The sequence below is a fragment of the Triturus cristatus genome, chromosome 5_1, assembly GCF_964204655.1.
Source record: "Triturus cristatus chromosome 5_1, aTriCri1.1, whole genome shotgun sequence".
Classification (NCBI taxonomy): domain Eukaryota; kingdom Metazoa; phylum Chordata; class Amphibia; order Caudata; family Salamandridae; genus Triturus; species Triturus cristatus.
The window spans coordinates 132588617-132611146 of record NC_140587.1 but is presented as its reverse complement, the minus strand read 5'-3'; the positions used below and the strand labels follow the sequence as shown (position 1 = coordinate 132611146).

At 53.5% G+C, this 22530-nt stretch overlaps 2 protein-coding genes across 2 annotated transcripts; both read left to right on the top strand.

Moving 5' to 3' along the window:
- The first annotated feature begins 9222 nt into the window (after positions 1–9222).
- Positions 9223–9621, top strand: LOC146830389 (histone H2A type 2-C-like). The gene has a single exon (XM_085603733.1). It carries the CDS (start codon positions 9223–9225, stop codon positions 9619–9621), a length of 399 nt encoding a protein of 132 aa, XP_085459859.1.
- A 748-nt stretch (positions 9622–10369) lies between these two features.
- LOC146830388 (histone H4) lies at positions 10370–10681 on the top strand. The gene has a single exon (XM_085603732.1). The coding sequence runs from the start codon at positions 10370–10372 to the stop codon at positions 10679–10681; it is 312 nt and encodes a 103-aa protein (XP_085459858.1).
- Positions 10682–22530: the final 11849 nt, after the last annotated feature.

Sequence of the window (22530 nt, the reverse complement as noted above, 5' to 3'; positions counted from 1 at the left end):
TTGTGACATTTGCAGGGGTTAGGCTTCAAGGGGATGAAGCCGCACCTTCTACCCAGGGTTATGGAGCTCCGCGCAGGGTGAGATTTCAGGGTTTACCCCCGGATGGAAGTGTGAAAATAAAACACTTCACATACTCAGGAAAGTGTATTTAGCTGCTTTACAGTATCAGAATAAGGCCTGCAAGGTCTTGGGTGTGTTTCCAGCCTCCAGGCACCAATTTACTGATACTTGTGACATTTGCAGGTGTGAGGCATCATGGGGATGAAGTCGCACCTTCTACCCAGGGTTATGGAGCTCCGCGCAGGGTGAGATTTCAGGGTTCACCCCTGGATGGAAGTGTGAACATAAAACACTTCACATACTCAGGAAAGAGTATTTAGCTGCTTTACAGTATCAGAATAAGGCCTGCAAGGCCTTGGGACTACTTCCAGCCTCCTGGCACCAGTTTTACTGATACTTGTGACATTTGCAGGTGTTAGGCTTCAAGGGGATGAAGTCGCACCTTCTACCCAGGGTCATGGAGCTCCACGCAGGGTAAGATTTCAGGCTTCGCCCCAGGCTGGAGGAGTGAAAATAAGACACATCACATACTCAGGAAAGTGTATTTAACTCCTTTACAGTATCAGAATAAGGCCTGCAAGGCCTTGGGCCTACATCCAGCCTCCTGGCACCAGTTTTACTGATACTTGTGACATTCGTAGTTGTTAGGCTTCAAGGGGATGAAGTCGCGCCTTCTAACCAGGGTCATGGAGCTCCGCGCAGGGTAAGATTTCAGGTTTCACCCCTGGCTGCAGGGGTGAAAACAAAACACTTCACAGACTCAGTAAAGTGTATTTAACTCCTTCACAGCATCAGAACAAGGCCTGCAAGGCCTTGGGTGTGTTTCCAGCCTCCAGGCACCAATTTACTGATACTTGTGACATTTGCAGGTGTTAGGCATCAAGGGGATGAAGTCGCACCTTCTACCCAGGGTTATGGAGCTCCGCGCAGGGTAAGATTTCAGGTTTCACCCCTGGCTGCAGGGGTGAAAACAAAACACTTCGCATACTCAGTAAAGTGCATTTCACTCCTTTACAGTATCAGAACAAGGCCTGCAAGGCCTTGGGCCTACTTCCAGCCTCCTGGCACCAATTTACTGATACTTGTGACATTTGCAGGGGTTAGGCTTCAAGGGGATGAAGCCGCACCTTCTACCCAGGGTTATGGAGCTCCGCGCAGAGTGAGATTTCAGGGTTTACCCCTGGATGGAAGTGTGAACATAAAACACTTCACATACTCAGGAAAGTGTATGTAGCTGCTTTACAGTATCAGAATAAGGCATGCAAGGCCTTGGGCCTACTTCCAGCCTCCTGGCACCAGTTTTACTGATACTTGTGACATTTGCAGGTGTTAGGCATCAAGGGGATGAAGTCGCACCTTCTACCCAGGGTCATGGAGCTCCGCGCAGGGTGAGATTTCAGGGTTCACCCCTGGCTGCAGGTGGGAAAATAAAACACTTCACATACTCAGGAAAGTGTATTTAGCTCCTTTACAGTATCAGAATGAGGCCTGCAAGGCCTTGGGCCTACTTCCAGACTCCTGGCACCAGTTTTACTGATACTTGTGACATTTGCAGGGGTTAGGCTTCAAGGGGATGAAGTCGCACCTTCTACCCAGGGTTATGGAGCTCCGCGCAGGGTGAGATTTCAGGGTTTACCCCTGGATGGAAGTGTGAAAATAAAACACTTCACATACTCAGGAAAGTGTATTAGGTGCTTTACAGTATCAGAATAAGGCCTGCAAGGCCTTGGGCCTACTTCCAGCCTCCTGGCACCAGTTTACTGATACTTGTGACATTTGCAGGGGTTAGGCTTCAAGGGGATGAAGTCGCACCTTCTACCCAGGGTTATGGAGCTCCGCGCAGGGTGAGATTTCAGGGTTTACCCCTGGATGGAAGTGTGAACATAAAACACTTCACATACTCAGGAAAGTGTATGTAGCTGCTTTACAGTATCAGAATAAGGCATGCAAGGCCTTGGGCCTACTTCCAGCCTCCTGGCACCAGTTTTACTGATACTTGTGACATTTGCAGGTGTTAGGCATCAAGGGGATGAAGTCGCACCTTCTACCCAGGGTCATGGAGCTCCGCGCAGGGTGAGATTTCAGGGTTCACCCCTGGCTGCAGGTGGGAAAATAAAACACTTCACATACTCAGGAAAGTGTATTTAGCTCCTTTACAGTATCAGAATGAGGCCTGCAAGGCCTTGGGCCTACTTCCAGACTCCTGGCACCAGTTTTACTGATACTTGTGACATTTGCAGGTGTTAGGCTTCAAGGGGATGAAGTCGCACCTTCTACCCAGGTTTATGGAGCTCCGCGCAGGGTAAGATTTCAGGTTTCACCCCCGGCTGCAGGTGTGAAAACAAAACACTTCACAGACTCAGTAAAGTGTATTTAACTCCTTCACAGCATCAAAACAAGGCCTGCAAGGTCTTGGGTGTGTTTCCAGCCTCCAGGCACCAATTTACTGATACTTGTGACATTTGCAGGTGTGAGGCATCATGGGGATGAAGTCGCACCTTCTACCCAGGGTTATGGAGCTCCGCGCAGGGTGAGATTTCAGGGTTCACCCCTGGATGGAAGTGTGAACATAAAACACTTCACATACTCAGGAAAGAGTATTTAGCTGCTTTACAGTATCAGAATAAGGCCTGCAAGGCCTTGGGACTACTTCCAGCCTCCTGGCACCAGTTTTACTGATACTTGTGACATTTGCAGGTGTTAGGCTTCAAGGGGATGAAGTCGCACCTTCTACCCAGGGTCATGGAGCTCCACGCAGGGTAAGATTTCAGGCTTCGCCCCAGGCTGGAGGAGTGAAAATAAAACACATCACATACTCAGGAAAGTGTATTTAACTCCTTTACAGTATCAGAATAAGGCCTGCAAGGCCTTGGGCCTACATCCAGCCTCCTGGCACCAGTTTTACTGATACTTGTGACATTTGTAGTTGTTAGGCTTCAAGGGGATGAAGTCGCGCCTTCTACCCAGGGTCATGGAGCTCCGCGCAGGGTAAGATTTCAGGTTTCACCCCTGGCTGCAGGGGTGAAAACAAAACACTTCACAGACTCAGTAAAGTGTATTTAACTCCTTCACAGCATCAGAACAAGGCCTGCAAGGCCTTGGGTGTGTTTCCAGCCTCCAGGCACCAATTTACTGATACTTGTGACATTTGCAGGTGTTAGGCATCAAGGGGATGAAGTCGCACCTTCTACCCAGGGTTATGGAGCTCCGCGCAGGGTAAGATTTCAGGTTTCACCCCTGGCTGCAGGGGTGAAAACAAAACACTTCGCATACTCAGTAAAGTGCATTTCACTCCTTTACAGTATCAGAACAAGGCCTGCAAGGCCTTGGGCCTACTTCCAGCCTCCTGGCACCAATTTACTGATACTTGTGACATTTGCAGGGGTTAGGCTTCAAGGGGATGAAGCCGCACCTTCTACCCAGGGTTGTGGAGCTCCGCGCAGAGTGAGATTTCAGGGTTTACCCCAGGCTGGAGGAGTGAAAATAAAACACTTCACATACTCAGGAAAGTGTATTTATCTCCTTTACAGTATCAGAATAAGGCCTGCAAGTCCTTGGGCCTACTTCGAGCCTCCTGGCACCAGTTTTACTGATACTTGTGACATTTGCAGGTGTTAGGCTTCAAGGGGATGAAGTTGCACCTTCTACCCAGGGTCATGGAGCTCCGCGCAGGGTGAGATTTCAGGGTTCACCCCAGGCTTGAGGTGTGACAATAAAACACTTCACATACTCCGGAAAGTGTAATTAACTCCTTTACCGTATCAGAATAAGGCCTGCAAGGCCTTGGGCCTACTTCCAGCCTCCAGGCACCAGTATTACTGATACTTTGTGACATTTTAAGGTGTTAAGCTTCAAGGGGATGAAGTCACACCTTGTACCCAGTGTCATGGAGCTCCGCGCAGGGTAAGATTTCAGGCTTCACCCCAGGCTGGAGGAGTGAAAATAAAACACTTCACATACTCAGGAAAGTGTATTTAACTCCTTTACAGTATCAGAATAAGGCCTGCAAGGCCTTGGGCCTACTTCCAGCCTCCAGGCACCAGTATTACTGATACTTTGTGACATTTTAAGGTGTTAGGCTTCAAGGGGATGAAGTCGCACCTTGTACCCAGGGTCATGGAGCTCCGCGCAGGGTACGATTTCAGGTTTGGAGGTGTGAACTCCGTTACAGTATCAGAACAAGACCTGCATGGCCTTGGGTGTGTTTCTAGCCTCCAGGCACCAGTTTTACTGATACTTTGTGACCTTTGGAGGAGATAAGCTTCAAGGGGACGTAGTTGCACCTTCTACCCAGGGTTATGGAGCTATGCGCAGGGTGAGATTTCAGGGTTCACCCCTGGCTGGAGGTGTGACTATGTGGATTGTTTTGTTTTCACACCTCCAGCCAGGGGTGAACCCTGAAATCTCACCCTGCGCGGAGCTCCATAACCCTGGGTAGAAGGTGCGACTTCATCCCCTTGAAGCTGTAAACCTCCAAATGTCACAAATATTACTAAAACATGTACCTGGAAGCTAGGGATGGGCCGGAGATCCTGAAGGCTAAGATCTGATACTGTGAATGGTGTTCATGTGCGTTCTGGACTTTGTGAAGTGTTTTGTTTTCTTCCCCTACCTCCATCCAAATTAGCAGCAGGCCTCGATCAGGCTACAGTGCGCAGAATATGATTTCTGGTCTCAGGTCTCCCTCGTGACATACCATTGGATTCAGGAGTGGTCCCCACTCCAGCGATAGGGCTCAGTAGAACAGTGGTAGTCACAGGCCTCACTCTGTACTGTACTATTCAGTTCCGCAGTGGGCCTCCCCGGTCATAGGCTCAGCGTCTGACATACAGTAACTCACTCTGTCTACAGATGTCACCTCAGAGGTACACCTAGCTCCAGCTGTAAAAATCAGCTCAGCAGAGTGCCTCCATGCCGGTACTGGGGTCACCATTTCAGGTGCATTCACACCCTCTGCTCTCACTTGGGGTGTCTTAAAACATGTAGGCCTAACTCGGCCGCCTTCCTTCATTGTGTCACTGTGTATTTATTGTATTGAGTCTGCACCCGCCTCCTCTGGCTCGGCGCTCGGCAGTGAATGCTCTCTGCCTGCATGTGAAGCTGCCAGCACACGGCCGCCTGGTGATGCGTGCGAGGCTGGAGCCAGGGCCGTGCCCCGCTGCTTGTAAGCCCCGAGCCGAGGGTGCCACAGCCGAGGGTGCAGGCGCGCGGGGAGGGCCCCCTGGCCCCCGTGCCAGGGGCTCCCTGGCATTGTTTCCACCCCGCGCTCGGCCGGCGGAGCCCTGTGTTACTTCGGCCCGTTCCAGAACGCGCTCCCCGCGGCCCCCGCAGCCCCACTGTGACGCCACAGGGCCCGCTCCCTGCAGGAGCCCCCTCCCTCCCGCGGGCCGCCGCTCCCGGCCGCAGGAGTCGAGAGAGGACCGGGGAAAAGGGGTCCGGAGCCCGGGATTTCAGGCATGGAGGCGCCCGCCGTCGGGGGAGCGCCGAGTCTCCCCGCGGATCACAAGCCAGGGATGAGGGGTGGATCCGAAACGGGGGCAGGCCCGGGAGAGGGCCGAAGCTGGGCTCCTGGTCATGTATGCGTGGAAGCGCGTGTTTAACTGATTGTGTTTTAAAACGTGGATAATCCGAAGGTAGGAAACACAAAAGTCAGCTGGGAGCAAAGAGCCGAGTGTGCCTCGCACAGCCCTGTCTGCTCGGGACCAATCAGAGGCCGGCTCCTCCCTGTATATATTCACGGGGCTCGGGTTTGGGAGGGACATTTCTGTTCAGTGACAGCGCCCGCGCCGAGACTCGCATTACAATGGCCGAAACCGCTCCAGCCGCCGCGGCGCCTCCCGCTGAGGTCGCCCCCAAGAAAAAGCAGCAGAAGAAGACAGCGGGGGCCTCCAAGGCCAAGAAGCCTTCCGGCCCCAGCGTGGCCGATCTGATCCTGAAGGTGGTGACCGCCTCTGCCGAGAGGAAGGGAGTCTCCCTGTCGGCCATGAAGAAGGGGCTGGTCGCCGAGGGCTACGATGTGGACAAGAACAAGAGCCGGGTCAAGGCCTCCCTCAAGAGCCTGGTCAGCAAAGGCGCCCTGGCCCAGCTGAAGGGCACCGGGGCCTCCGGATCCTTCAAGGTGAACAAGAAGCAGCTGGAGGGCAAGAAGGCGGCCAAGAAGGCGGCCGCCAAGACCAAGAAACCAGCGGCCAAGAAAGCTGCCCCTGCCGCCAAGAAGCCCAAAAAGGCTCCCGCGGGGGTCAAGAAGAGCCCGAAGAAGGTCAAGAAGCCTGCGGCAGCAAAGAGCCCCAAGAAGCCCAAGGCTGCCCCCGCCAAGAAGGCTGCCAAGAGCCCAGCGAAAGCCAAGGCGGCGAAGCCCAAAGTGGCCAAGAAAAGCCCTGCCAAGGTAGTCAAACCCAAGGCAGCCAAGCCCAAAGCAGCCAAGCCCAAGAAGGCAGCGCCCAAGAAGAAGTAAGGGCTTGCACCAAGACACTGCAAACACAACGGCTCTTTTAAGAGCCATCCACCCGGTCCAGAAGAGAGCTTGTTCGTCCCCACCCTTGCACCCCGCGTGCACACTTCTCTATAATAATAAACGGCACAGTAAATCCATAGCGCACCTTTCCGCACGCGAGTGCCGTGTGTGATCTTGGTCATGTAAACGGCTCTTTTGGTGCTGCGTGGATTGAAATCTGTGTACCAAATAAAGAAGGGGGTCTGGGAGTTTATTAGACCTCCGTTTATAATAAATGTGAAATAACGTGTGCCTTGGTGCTTTCACTGTATCCGGGCAGATTCGAAGTGGTGTCTGCATAAAGCAGACGATTGTGAACGTGAAATCGAGCGCAGTTAACGGCGGCGTGTTCCAGGGTGACCAAGGGCAGTACACTTATAAAATCCTGGGCTCCTCGCCCAGTTGACCGGGGGCGAGTGGTTCGTGTGACTATGGATGGACACGGAGACAAAGGCTGACCCAAGCGCGGGCTACGGCTCCAACGTACATCATCCAATCGGAGGGTGTCTTTTTCTCCACAGCTCATTGGAGAGACAGGCTGCAGCCTCCGGTTCATTGGCCAATCATTGCACACCGCGGGCTATTTTCAAACGTGGGGCGGTCGCTTCAGCCAACCAGAGCAGCCCTCCGTCTTCGAGTGCATAAATAGGGCTCTTGCCTGCTTGAACTCCATTCTTCCTCGCTTGTCGCTGAGAGAGACCGCTCCCGCCATGGCCCGCACCAAGCAGACAGCCCGCAAGTCCACCGGCGGCAAAGCGCCTCGCAAGCAGCTGGCCACCAAGGCTGCCCGCAAGAGCGCGCCTGCCACCGGCGGCGTCAAGAAGCCTCACCGCTACCGACCCGGCACTGTGGCTCTCCGCGAGATCCGCCGCTACCAGAAGTCCACCGAGCTCCTCATCCGCAAGCTGCCCTTCCAGCGCTTGGTGAGGGAGATCGCCCAGGACTTCAAGACCGACCTGCGCTTCCAGAGCTCCGCCGTCATGGCCCTGCAAGAGGCCAGCGAGGCCTACCTGGTGGGGCTCTTCGAGGACACCAACCTGTGCGCCATCCACGCCAAGAGGGTGACCATCATGCCCAAGGACATCCAGCTGGCCCGTCGTATCCGAGGCGAGAGGGCCTAAGGAGACACGCCGACCCGAACAACCACCACAACGGCTCTTTTAAGGGCCACCACCCTGTCACATACGAGCTTCTCTTATCTGCCATGGCATGTTCTACAGGTTAGGGTGGGTGGGCTGGCTGAGAGTACCACGAGTACTGGGTAACTTATACCGGCACTGGGTGACCAGAGCACTCCGTGTTCACAGTGCACAATCGCATCTTCAATGTGTCCATCGTTTAATAAAGAGCTTTGTTTGGGTGGAGGGTTGTGTTGGGATCCGCTGGTCACAAGCCAGCGCTGTGGAGCATCTGTGCTCCCGGTACATCGGGTTCATGTGTCCGATTTCGGGAGCGCTTGCCCAGGGGCGGATTATTGCCGTTGCCCTTGGTCTTAAAGTACAAACACAACGTGACACCCGCACACACTAAAACTGGTCGCCGAAAACAATAAGCCCGTGGGCTCATTTAACGTCATCGTTACATTACAGTGCTTATGTGACACTTGGTACCAAAGAGAGGGCTCATTCATATAAACAGGTTTATTTAAACAGGCAAAACGGGTTGCCTGCTCCATCGTCCCTCGCTCATTTAACGTCATCGTTACATTACAGTGCTTACGTGAGACTTGGTCCCAAAGAGAGGGCTCATTCATATAAACATGTTTATTAAAAACGGGTTGCCTGCTCCATCGTCCCTCGGTCTGCAGCAAGACCCGTGAGAGCGGGTCTTGTGCGCTCAACATTACCTTTTAAAACACTTATTTCTCCGGTCATAATAGAAGCACATTAGCTCTTAGGGGAGGACGTGGTTGGCCCTTAAAAGAGCCGTTGTGTTAGTTGGGGATGCGCCTCGAAGCCTTACTTGGCGCTGGTGTACTTGGTGACGGCCTTGGTGCCCTCCGACACGGCGTGCTTGGCCAGCTCTCCGGGCAGCAGCAGACGCACTGCGGTCTGGATCTCCCGGGAGGTGATGGTGCGCCGCGAGTTGTAGTGGGCCAGGCGGGAAGCCTCCCCGGCGATGCGCTCGAAGATGTCGTTCACGAAGGAGTTCATGATGCCCATGGCCTTAGAGGAGATGCCGGTGTCCGGGTGCACCTGCTTCATCACTTTGTAAATGTAGATTGCATAGCTTTCCTTCCTGCTCCTCTTGCGCTTCTTCCCGTCCTTCTTGGGCGGCTTGGAGAGCGCTTTCTTGGAGCCCTTCTTGGGAGCCGGCGCGGACTTGGCTGGTTCAGGCATGGTCGACAATCTGCACCGCTTCCTGTGGAGCCGAGAGAAATAAGGCCAGGCGAGCCCGGCACTTGTATTTATAGGCTGGGCGTGTAAAGTAGCTGCTTCTCTGCTCTCCCTTCTCATTGGCAGGCAAAGGCAAGCCCCCCACCTCCTAGTGTACTGCGGTTCTGGGTCTCTGATTGGTGAAACAGAAGCCCTCCTCCCTCCAATGAGAAGTACTATCAGCGCCTAGCTGTCAACCAATCAGACGCACCCGAAGTCTTTATATCGCCGGAGTCGAGCCGAACAGCAGTACTAATCTCTCTGTTGTGTGAGTGAGCCCCTGCATCGATCGCCATGTCTGGACGCGGAAAGCAAGGAGGAAAGGCCCGCGCTAAGGCCAAGACACGCTCTTCCAGAGCCGGGCTCCAGTTCCCCGTGGGCCGTGTGCACAGGTTACTCCGGAAGGGAAGCTACGCCGAGAGGGTGGGCGCCGGTGCCCCCGTCTATTTGGCTGCAGTCCTGGAGTACCTGACCGCTGAGATCCTGGAGCTGGCCGGCAACGCTGCCCGTGACAACAAGAAGACCCGCATCATCCCCAGACACCTCCAGCTGGCCATCCGCAACGACGAGGAGCTGAATAAGCTGCTGGGCCGAGTCACCATCGCCCAGGGAGGAGTCCTGCCCAACATCCAGGCCGTGCTGCTGCCCAAGAAAACCGAGAGCCACAAGGCAGGGGGCAAAGCAAGCAAGTAAAGGCCCGCAGACCACCGTGGAAACACACCCTAAACACAAAGGCTCTTTTCAGGGCCAACCACAGACTCCATCAAAGAGCGTATCCGTGCCAAGGTGTTACTCTGGCAGGCTTCATAGTCGCGGCAGCGCCCGCACCGTCGCTACATAGGAGGGATGCCCAAGCCCTCGGACGGACACATAAATGCTGCCCCCGTCCCAAAACCGAGCTTGAGGCCGACGAGAATAATCTTTTTGTAAAAATAAATAAATACGTGTTTATAGGGGCAGTTTACAGACTTGCCACGACCGGGCCTGACCTGTGGACAGTGTTACGGGGTTGCGGGCGGCCGCACACAGCGGGGTGGTGCCGGTGAGGCCGTTAATGTGTTGGCTCCATTAAAACATTTCAGAGCCTGCTGTTCATAGTGGGAGCGGGCACCGAGCGCCAGGGTTAGGCGGGCCGCGGTGATGAGTGGGGGCCGGGAAGGGAGGCGTGTGTGTGTGCTTGACTGTGATCCGTGCCCCGGCGGCAGCTGCTGAGCCCACGACAAAGAGGCGGCTGGGAGCGCGCTCTTTTTCAAACGGCAACGGCCGCTCCAGCCCCCCGCTCCCTGCAGAGGGCGGTCCAGGGGCGGGCTCCCCCTCGCCTTCCGTTGAGTCACGTGGGCCGCTTGGAGCGCCCTAGCCGGTCCGCCGCAGCTCCTCCATATAAGCAGCCGTCGCTGGCTGTTTCCTCATTTCTGCTCAGTCACAGTACCGACAGGACAACATGTCTGGACGCGGCAAAGGAGGGAAGGGGCTCGGCAAAGGCGGCGCCAAGAGGCACCGCAAGGTGCTCCGGGACAACATCCAGGGCATCACCAAGCCGGCCATTCGCCGCCTGGCGCGCCGTGGCGGGGTCAAGCGCATCTCCGGCCTCATCTACGAGGAGACCCGCGGGGTGCTGAAGGTTTTCCTGGAGAATGTGATCCGGGACGCCGTCACCTACACCGAGCACGCCAAGAGGAAGACCGTCACCGCCATGGATGTCGTTTACGCCCTGAAGCGCCAGGGCCGCACCCTCTACGGATTCGGCGGTTAAACTCTCGACTTGCCCACGGAAAGAAAGAGAAAAAAAAACACCAACCCAAAGGCTCTTTTAAGAGCCGACCACGATGTCATGGGAGAGCTGTATCTATGCACTAGGGATCCCGCAGGGCAGGCCTGCTTTGTAGGCCCACAGCCGGTCGGGTGAGGGGGGCATTTCTCCGAAACCGCCATGCAAGGCACTGTCCTGGGGCCAGGGCACCTTCCTGGAGCCCCGCGTCCATCCTAGTCCCGCCCACGGGGCCCGCTGTCCTGAAGCCACCTAAGGCGGGTATAGCCCGGCCCAGGGGCCCGCCATTCTGGAGCTCTGTACTTGGGACCTAAGGCGGGTATAGCCCGGCCCGGGGGCCCGCCATCCTGGAGCCCTGGACTGGGGACCCATGGCGAGTTTGGCCCGGCCCAGGGCCGGTCATTTCCCTCGACTATTAAGCCCCCACGTAGTGGGGGCTTACAGAACACGAATGAGGGACAAAGGTTCGAGCTAGCGGCGGCGGCCGCGCGGCCGGCCATCTGGTCGCCGATTTGCGCGACCAGATGGCCCACGGAGCTGCGCGACCAGATGGCCGGGCGGCGGAACGGCCGCGCTACCTCTAACTTTTGTCTCTCGCTCGGGCGCTGTAAGCCCCCACTTCGTGGGGGCTTAATAGTCGGTAAAATAGAGCGTTCCCATGCAGGCCCATGGGGTGTGCGATCCTCATTTTTTTTTGTGACCGATTTCGGGACTCTAAGCACCTGTTTTAGTGCTTTTTTTTTTTTTATTATTGTTTTGTTGACATTTTGGTTCAAGGGGACCACGGCACTACTTCTACCCGGGGCAATGGAGCTCCACTTCGGGTAACATTTCAGGTTTTCCCCCTCAGCTGGAGATGGGCCCCCAAAAAAAAAAAAAATCGTAATCCTAATAAAATACATATATTTTTATTTTTTTTCACCCAAAAATGAAATAACGTCCTTCACAGTATCTGGTCCATTTTGTAGCCTCCAGTCACCCCTTTAACAATGTTTAATAAAAAATAAAAATAAAAATACTAAAATTTTAGGTCAAATGGGACGAAGTCACTTTTTCTACACAGGGTGCTCCAATTGGGGTAATATTTCAGGATTTACCCCTCGACTGGAGGTGGGAAAAATACTTCACTCAAAGGGTACATAAAGCCCTTTACATTATCAGATCCAAGACTTCAGTGTCTCGGGCCCATTTCTAGCCTCCAGGCGCTTGTTTTGTTCTTTTTATGACATTTTGAAATTTACAGGTTTATGGGGACACAGTAGCTCGTTCTACCCAGGGCTATGGAGCTCCGCGCAGGGTAAGATTTCAAGTTTCGCCCCGGGCTGGAGATGTGAAAACGCAACACTTCACATACTCAGCAAAGTGTATTTAACCCCTTTACAGTATCAGAACAAGGCCTTGGGCCTACCTCCAGCCTCCAGGCACCAATTTTACTGATACTTGTGACATTTGCAGGTGTTAGGCTTCAAGGGGATGAAGTCGCACCTTCTACCCAGGGTTATGGAGCTCCGCGCAGGGTAAGATTTCAGGATTCACCCCTGGCTGTGGTGCGAAAATAAAACACTTCACATACTCAGTAAAGTCTATTTAACCCTTAACAGTATCAGAACAAGGCCTGCAAGGCCTTGGGCCTACTTCCAGCCTCCTGGCACCAGTTTTACTGATACTTGTGACATTTAAAGGTGTTAGGCTTCAAGGGGATGAAGTCGCACCTTCTACCCAGGGTTATGGAGCTCCGCGCAGGGTAAGATTTCAGGTTTCACCCCTGGCTGCAGGGGTGAAAACAAAACACTTCACAGACTCAGTAAAGTGTATTTAACTCCTTCACAGCATCAGAACAAGGCCTGCAAGGCCTTGGGTGTGTTTCCAGCCTCCAGGCACCAATTTACTGATACTTGTGACATTTGCAGGGGTTAGGCTTCAAGGGGATGAAGCCGCACCTTCTACCCAGGGTTATGGAGCTCCGCGCAGGGTGAGATTTCAGGGTTTACCCCCGGATGGAAGTGTGAAAATAAAACACTTCACATACTCAGGAAAGTGTATTTAGCTGCTTTACAGTATCAGAATAAGGCCTGCAAGGTCTTGGGTGTGTTTCCAGCCTCCAGGCACCAATTTACTGATACTTGTGACATTTGCAGGTGTGAGGCATCATGGGGATGAAGTCGCACCTTCTACCCAGGGTTATGGAGCTCCGCGCAGGGTGAGATTTCAGGGTTCACCCCTGGATGGAAGTGTGAACATAAAACACTTCACATACTCAGGAAAGAGTATTTAGCTGCTTTACAGTATCAGAATAAGGCCTGCAAGGCCTTGGGACTACTTCCAGCCTCCTGGCACCAGTTTTACTGATACTTGTGACATTTGCAGGTGTTAGGCTTCAAGGGGATGAAGTCGCACCTTCTACCCAGGGTCATGGAGCTCCACGCAGGGTAAGATTTCAGGCTTCGCCCCAGGCTGGAGGAGTGAAAATAAAACACATCACATACTCAGGAAAGTGTATTTAACTCCTTTACAGTATCAGAATAAGGCCTGCAAGGCCTTGGGCCTACATCCAGCCTCCTGGCACCAGTTTTACTGATACTTGTGACATTCGTAGTTGTTAGGCTTCAAGGGGATGAAGTCGCGCCTTCTAACCAGGGTCATGGAGCTCCGCGCAGGGTAAGATTTCAGGTTTCACCCCTGGCTGCAGGGGTGAAAACAAAACACTTCACAGACTCAGTAAAGTGTATTTAACTCCTTCACAGCATCAGAACAAGGCCTGCAAGGCCTTGGGTGTGTTTCCAGCCTCCAGGCACCAATTTACTGATACTTGTGACATTTGCAGGTGTTAGGCATCAAGGGGATGAAGTCGCACCTTCTACCCAGGGTTATGGAGCTCCGCGCAGGGTAAGATTTCAGGTTTCACCCCTGGCTGCAGGGGTGAAAACAAAACACTTCGCATACTCAGTAAAGTGCATTTCACTCCTTTACAGTATCAGAACAAGGCCTGCAAGGCCTTGGGCCTACTTCCAGCCTCCTGGCACCAATTTACTGATACTTGTGACATTTGCAGGGGTTAGGCTTCAAGGGGATGAAGCCGCACCTTCTACCCAGGGTTATGGAGCTCCGCGCAGAGTGAGATTTCAGGGTTTACCCCTGGATGGAAGTGTGAACATAAAACACTTCACATACTCAGGAAAGTGTATGTAGCTGCTTTACAGTATCAGAATAAGGCATGCAAGGCCTTGGGCCTACTTCCAGCCTCCTGGCACCAGTTTTACTGATACTTGTGACATTTGCAGGTGTTAGGCATCAAGGGGATGAAGTCGCACCTTCTACCCAGGGTTATGGAGCTCCGCGCAGGGTAAGATTTCAGGTTTCACCCCTGGCTGCAGGGGTGAAAACAAAACACTTCACAGACTCAGTAAAGTGTATTTAACTCCTTCACAGCATCAGAACAAGGCCTGCAAGGCCTTGGGTGTGTTTCCAGCCTCCAGGCACCAATTTACTGATACTTGTGACATTTGCAGGGGTTAGGCTTCAAGGGGATGAAGCCGCACCTTCTACCCAGGGTTATGGAGCTCCGCGCAGGGTGAGATTTCAGGGTTTACCCCCGGATGGAAGTGTGAAAATAAAACACTTCACATACTCAGGAAAGTGTATTTAGCTGCTTTACAGTATCAGAATAAGGCCTGCAAGGTCTTGGGTGTGTTTCCAGCCTCCAGGCACCAATTTACTGATACTTGTGACATTTGCAGGTGTGAGGCATCATGGGGATGAAGTCGCACCTTCTACCCAGGGTTATGGAGCTCCGCGCAGGGTGAGATTTCAGGGTTCACCCCTGGATGGAAGTGTGAACATAAAACACTTCACATACTCAGGAAAGAGTATTTAGCTGCTTTACAGTATCAGAATAAGGCCTGCAAGGCCTTGGGACTACTTCCAGCCTCCTGGCACCAGTTTTACTGATACTTGTGACATTTGCAGGTGTTAGGCTTCAAGGGGATGAAGTCGCACCTTCTACCCAGGGTCATGGAGCTCCACGCAGGGTAAGATTTCAGGCTTCGCCCCAGGCTGGAGGAGTGAAAATAAAACACATCACATACTCAGGAAAGTGTATTTAACTCCTTTACAGTATCAGAATAAGGCCTGCAAGGCCTTGGGCCTACATCCAGCCTCCTGGCACCAGTTTTACTGATACTTGTGACATTCGTAGTTGTTAGGCTTCAAGGGGATGAAGTCGCGCCTTCTAACCAGGGTCATGGAGCTCCGCGCAGGGTAAGATTTCAGGTTTCACCCCTGGCTGCAGGGGTGAAAACAAAACACTTCACAGACTCAGTAAAGTGTATTTAACTCCTTCACAGCATCAGAACAAGGCCTGCAAGGCCTTGGGTGTGTTTCCAGCCTCCAGGCACCAATTTACTGATACTTGTGACATTTGCAGGTGTTAGGCATCAAGGGGATGAAGTCGCACCTTCTACCCAGGGTTATGGAGCTCCGCGCAGGGTAAGATTTCAGGTTTCACCCCTGGCTGCAGGGGTGAAAACAAAACACTTCGCATACTCAGTAAAGTGCATTTCACTCCTTTACAGTATCAGAACAAGGCCTGCAAGGCCTTGGGCCTACTTCCAGCCTCCTGGCACCAATTTACTGATACTTGTGACATTTGCAGGGGTTAGGCTTCAAGGGGATGAAGCCGCACCTTCTACCCAGGGTTATGGAGCTCCGCGCAGAGTGAGATTTCAGGGTTTACCCCTGGATGGAAGTGTGAACATAAAACACTTCACATACTCAGGAAAGTGTATGTAGCTGCTTTACAGTATCAGAATAAGGCATGCAAGGCCTTGGGCCTACTTCCAGCCTCCTGGCACCAGTTTTACTGATACTTGTGACATTTGCAGGTGTTAGGCATCAAGGGGATGAAGTCGCACCTTCTACCCAGGGTCATGGAGCTCCGCGCAGGGTGAGATTTCAGGGTTCACCCCTGGCTGCAGGTGGGAAAATAAAACACTTCACATACTCAGGAAAGTGTATTTAGCTCCTTTACAGTATCAGAATGAGGCCTGCAAGGCCTTGGGCCTACTTCCAGACTCCTGGCACCAGTTTTACTGATACTTGTGACATTTGCAGGGGTTAGGCTTCAAGGGGATGAAGTCGCACCTTCTACCCAGGGTTATGGAGCTCCGCGCAGGGTGAGATTTCAGGGTTTACCCCTGGATGGAAGTGTGAAAATAAAACACTTCACATACTCAGGAAAGTGTATTAGGTGCTTTACAGTATCAGAATAAGGCCTGCAAGGCCTTGGGCCTACTTCCAGCCTCCTGGCACCAGTTTACTGATACTTGTGACATTTGCAGGGGTTAGGCTTCAAGGGGATGAAGTCGCACCTTCTACCCAGGGTTATGGAGCTCCGCGCAGGGTGAGATTTCAGGGTTTACCCCTGGATGGAAGTGTGAACATAAAACACTTCACATACTCAGGAAAGTGTATGTAGCTGCTTTACAGTATCAGAATAAGGCATGCAAGGCCTTGGGCCTACTTCCAGCCTCCTGGCACCAGTTTTACTGATACTTGTGACATTTGCAGGTGTTAGGCATCAAGGGGATGAAGTCGCACCTTCTACCCAGGGTCATGGAGCTCCGCGCAGGGTGAGATTTCAGGGTTCACCCCTGGCTGCAGGTGGGAAAATAAAACACTTCACATACTCAGGAAAGTGTATTTAGCTCCTTTACAGTATCAGAATGAGGCCTGCAAGGCCTTGGGCCTACTTCCAGACTCCTGGCACCAGTTTTACTGATACTTGTGACATTTGCAGGTGTTAGGCTTCAAGGGGATGAAGTCGCACCTTCTACCCAGGTTTATGGAGCTCCGCGCAGGGTAAGATTTCAGGTTTCACCCCCGGCTGCAGGTGTGAAAACAAAACACTTCACAGACTCAGTAAAGTGTATTTAACTCCTTCACAGCATCAAAACAAGGCCTGCAAGGTCTTGGGTGTGTTTCCAGCCTCCAGGCACCAATTTACTGATACTTGTGACATTTGAAGGTGTGAGGCATCATGGGGATGAAGTCGCACCTTCTACCCAGGGTTATGGAGCTCCGCGCAGGGTGAGATTTCAGGGTTCACCCCTGGATGGAAGTGTGAACATAAAACACTTCACATACTCAGGAAAGAGTATTTAGCTGCTTTACAGTATCAGAATAAGGCCTGCAAGGCCTTGGGACTACTTCCAGCCTCCTGGCACCAGTTTTACTGATACTTGTGACATTTGCAGGTGTTAGGCTTCAAGGGGATGAAGTCGCACCTTCTACCCAGGGTCATGGAGCTCCACGCAGGGTAAGATTTCAGGCTTCGCCCCAGGCTGGAGGAGTGAAAATAAAACACATCACATACTCAGGAAAGTGTATTTAACTCCTTTACAGTATCAGAATAAGGCCTGCAAGGCCTTGGGCCTACATCCAGCCTCCTGGCACCAGTTTTACTGATACTTGTGACATTTGTAGTTGTTAGGCTTCAAGGGGATGAAGTCGCGCCTTCTACCCAGGGTCATGGAGCTCCGCGCAGGGTAAGATTTCAGGTTTCACCCCTGGCTGCAGGGGTGAAAACAAAACACTTCACAGACTCAGTAAAGTGTATTTAACTCCTTCACAGCATCAGAACAAGGCCTGCAAGGCCTTGGGTGTGTTTCCAGCCTCCAGGCACCAATTTACTGATACTTGTGACATTTGCAGGTGTTAGGCATCAAGGGGATGAAGTCGCACCTTCTACCCAGGGTTATGGAGCTCCGCGCAGGGTAAGATTTCAGGTTTCACCCCTGGCTGCAGGGGTGAAAACAAAACACTTCGCATACTCAGTAAAGTGCATTTCACTCCTTTACAGTATCAGAACAAGGCCTGCAAGGCCTTGGGCCTACTTCCAGCCTCCTGGCACCAATTTACTGATACTTGTGACATTTGCAGGGGTTAGGCTTCAAGGGGATGAAGCCGCACCTTCTACCCAGGGTTATGGAGCTCCGCGCAGAGTGAGATTTCAGGGTTTACCCCAGGCTGGAGGAGTGAAAATAAAACACTTCACATACTCAGGAAAGTGTATTTATCTCCTTTACAGTATCAGAATAAGGCCTGCAAGTCCTTGGGCCTACTTCGAGCCTCCTGGCACCAGTTTTACTGATACTTGTGACATTTGCAGGTGTTAGGCTTCAAGGGGATGAAGTTGCACCTTCTACCCAGGGTCATGGAGCTCCGCGCAGGGTGAGATTTCAGGGTTCACCCCAGGCTTGAGGTGTGACAATAAAACACTTCACATACTCCGGAAAGTGTAATTAACTCCTTTACCGTATCAGAATAAGGCCTGCAAGGCCTTGGGCCTACTTCCAGCCTCCAGGCACCAGTATTACTGATACTTTGTGACATTTTAAGGTGTTAAGCTTCAAGGGGATGAAGTCACACCTTGTACCCAGTGTCATGGAGCTCCGCGCAGGGTAAGATTTCAGGCTTCACCCCAGGCTGGAGGAGTGAAAATAAAACACTTCACATACTCAGGAAAGTGTATTTAACTCCTTTACAGTATCAGAATAAGGCCTGCAAGGCCTTGGGCCTACTTCCAGCCTCCAGGCACCAGTATTACTGATACTTTGTGACATTTTAAGGTGTTAGGCTTCAAGGGGATGAAGTCGCACCTTGTACCCAGGGTCATGGAGCTCCGCGCAGGGTACGATTTCAGGTTTGGAGGTGTGAACTCCGTTACAGTATCAGAACAAGACCTGCATGGCCTTGGGTGTGTTTCTAGCCTCCAGGCACCAGTTTTACTGATACTTTGTGACCTTTGGAGGAGATAAGCTTCAAGGGGACGTAGTTGCACCTTCTACCCAGGGTTATGGAGCTATGCGCAGGGTGAGATTTCAGGGTTCACCCCTGGCTGGAGGTGTGACTATGTGGATTGTTTTGTTTTCACACCTCCAGCCAGGGGTGAACCCTGAAATCTCACCCTGCGCGGAGCTCCATAACCCTGGGTAGAAGGTGCGACTTCATCCCCTTGAAGCTGTAAACCTCCAAATGTCACAAATATTACTAAAACATGTACCTGGAAGCTAGGGATGGGCCGGAGATCCTGAAGGCTAAGATCTGATACTGTGAATGGTGTTCATGTGCGTTCTGGACTTTGTGAAGTGTTTTGTTTTCTTCCCCTACCTCCATCCAAATTAGCAGCAGGCCTCGATCAGGCTACAGTGCGCAGAATATGATTTCTGGTCTCAGGTCTCCCTCGTGACATACCATTGGATTCAGGAGTGGTCCCCACTCCAGCGATAGGGCTCAGTAGAACAGTGGTAGTCACAGGCCTCACTCTGTACTGTACTATTCAGTTCCGCAGTGGGCCTCCCCGGTCATAGGCTCAGCGTCTGACATACAGTAACTCACTCTGTCTACAGATGTCACCTCAGAGGTACACCTAGCTCCAGCTGTAAAAATCAGCTCAGCAGAGTGCCTCCATGCCGGTACTGGGGTCACCATTTCAGGTGCATTCACACCCTCTGCTCTCACTTGGGGTGTCTTAAAACATGTAGGCCTAACTCGGCCGCCTTCCTTCATTGTGTCACTGTGTATTTATTGTATTGAGTCTGCACCCGCCTCCTCTGGCTCGGCGCTCGGCAGTGAATGCTCTCTGCCTGCATGTGAAGCTGCCAGCACACGGCCGCCTGGTGATGCGTGCGAGGCTGGAGCCAGGGCCGTGCCCCGCTGCTTGTAAGCCCCGAGCCGAGGGTGCCACAGCCGAGGGTGCAGGCGCGCGGGGAGGGCCCCCTGGCCCCCGTGCCAGGGGCTCCCTGGCATTGTTTCCACCCCGCGCTCGGCCGGCGGAGCCCTGTGTTACTTCGGCCCGTTCCAGAACGCGCTCCCCGCGGCCCCCGCAGCCCCACTGTGACGCCACAGGGCCCGCTCCCTGCAGGAGCCCCCTCCCTCCCGCGGGCCGCCGCTCCCGGCCGCAGGAGTCGAGAGAGGACCGGGGAAAAGGGGTCCGGAGCCCGGGATTTCAGGCATGGAGGCGCCCGCCGTCGGGGGAGCGCCGAGTCTCCCCGCGGATCACAAGCCAGGGATGAGGGGTGGATCCGAAACGGGGGCAGGCCCGGGAGAGGGCCGAAGCTGGGCTCCTGGTCATGTATGCGTGGAAGCGCGTGTTTAACTGATTGTGTTTTAAAACGTGGATAATCCGAAGGTAGGAAACACAAAAGTCAGCTGGGAGCAAAGAGCCGAGTGTGCCTCGCACAGCCCTGTCTGCTCGGGACCAATCAGAGGCCGGCTCCTCCCTGTATATATTCACGGGGCTCGGGTTTGGGAGGGACATTTCTGTTCAGTGACAGCGCCCGCGCCGAGACTCGCATTACAATGGCCGAAACCGCTCCAGCCGCCGCGGCGCCTCCCGCTGAGGTCGCCCCCAAGAAAAAGCAGCAGAAGAAGACAGCGGGGGCCTCCAAGGCCAAGAAGCCTTCCGGCCCCAGCGTGGCCGATCTGATCCTGAAGGTGGTGACCGCCTCTGCCGAGAGGAAGGGAGTCTCCCTGTCGGCCATGAAGAAGGGGCTGGTCGCCGAGGGCTACGATGTGGACAAGAACAAGAGCCGGGTCAAGGCCTCCCTCAAGAGCCTGGTCAGCAAAGGCGCCCTGGCCCAGCTGAAGGGCACCGGGGCCTCCGGATCCTTCAAGGTGAACAAGAAGCAGCTGGAGGGCAAGAAGGCGGCCAAGAAGGCGGCCGCCAAGACCAAGAAACCAGCGGCCAAGAAAGCTGCCCCTGCCGCCAAGAAGCCCAAAAAGGCTCCCGCGGGGGTCAAGAAGAGCCCGAAGAAGGTCAAGAAGCCTGCGGCAGCAAAGAGCCCCAAGAAGCCCAAGGCTGCCCCCGCCAAGAAGGCTGCCAAGAGCCCAGCGAAAGCCAAGGCGGCGAAGCCCAAAGTGGCCAAGAAAAGCCCTGCCAAGGTAGTCAAACCCAAGGCAGCCAAGCCCAAAGCAGCCAAGCCCAAGAAGAAGTAAGGGCTTGCACCAAGACACTGCAAACACAACGGCTCTTTTAAGAGCCATCCACCCGGTCCAGAAGAGAGCTTGTTCGTCCCCACCCTTGCACCCCGCGTGCACACTTCTCTATAATAATAAACGGCACAGTAAATCCATAGCGCACCTTTCCGCACGCGAGTGCCGTGTGTGATCTTGGTCATGTAAACGGCTCTTTTGGTGCTGCGTGGATTGAAATCTGTGTACCAAATAAAGAAGGGGGTCTGGGAGTTTATTAGACCTCCGTTTATAATAAATGTGAAATAACGTGTGCCTTGGTGCTTTCACTGTATCCGGGCAGATTCGAAGTGGTGTCTGCATAAAGCAGACGATTGTGAACGTGAAATCGAGCGCAGTTAACGGCGGCGTGTTCCAGGGTGACCAAGGGCAGTACACTTATAAAATCCTGGGCTCCTCGCCCAGTTGACCGGGGGCGAGTGGTTCGTGTGACTATGGATGGACACGGAGACAAAGGCTGACCCAAGCGCCGGCTACGGCTCCAACGTACATCATCCAATCGGAGGGTGTCTTTTTCTCCACAGCTCATTGGAGAGACAGGCTGCAGCCTCCGGTTCATTGGCCAATCATTGCACACCGCGGGCTATTTTCAAACGTGGGGCGGTCGCTTCAGCCAACCAGAGCAGCCCTCCGTCTTCGAGTGCATAAATAGGGCTCTTGCCTGCTTGAACTCCATTCTTCCTCGCTTGTCGCTGAGAGAGACCGCTCCCGCCATGGCCCGCACCAAGCAGACAGCCCGCAAGTCCACCGGCGGCAAAGCGCCTCGCAAGCAGCTGGCCACCAAGGCTGCCCGCAAGAGCGCGCCTGCCACCGGCGGCGTCAAGAAGCCTCACCGCTACCGACCCGGCACTGTGGCTCTCCGCGAGATCCGCCGCTACCAGAAGTCCACCGAGCTCCTCATCCGCAAGCTGCCCTTCCAGCGCTTGGTGAGGGAGATCGCCCAGGACTTCAAGACCGACCTGCGCTTCCAGAGCTCCGCCGTCATGGCCCTGCAAGAGGCCAGCGAGGCCTACCTGGTGGGGCTCTTCGAGGACACCAACCTGTGCGCCATCCACGCCAAGAGGGTGACCATCATGCCCAAGGACATCCAGCTGGCCCGTCGTATCCGAGGCGAGAGGGCCTAAGGAGACACGCCGACCCGAACAACCACCACAACGGCTCTTTTAAGGGCCACCACCCTGTCACATACGAGCTTCTCTTATCTGCCATGGCATGTTCTACAGGTTAGGGTGGGTGGGCTGGCTGAGAGTACCACGAGTACTGGGTAACTTATACCGGCACTGGGTGACCAGAGCACTCCGTGTTCACAGTGCACAATCGCATCTTCAATGTGTCCATCGTTTAATAAAGAGCTTTGTTTGGGTGGAGGGTTGTGTTGGGATCCGCTGGTCACAAGCCAGCGCTGTGGGGCATCTGTGCTCCCGGTACATCGGGTTCATGTGTCCGATTTCGGGAGCGCTTGCCCAGGGGCGGATTATTGCCGTTGCCCTTGGTCTTAAAGTACAAACACAACGTGACACCCGCACACACTAAAACTGGTCGCCGAAAACAATAAGCCCGTGGGCTCATTTAACGTCATCGTTACATTACAGTGCTTATGTGACACTTGGTACCAAAGAGAGGGCTCATTCATATAAACAGGTTTATTTAAACAGGCAAAACGGGTTGCCTGCTCCATCGTCCCTCGCTCATTTAACGTCATCGTTACATTACAGTGCTTACGTGAGACTTGGTCCCAAAGAGAGGGCTCATTCATATAAACATGTTTATTAAAAACGGGTTGCCTGCTCCATCGTCCCTCGGTC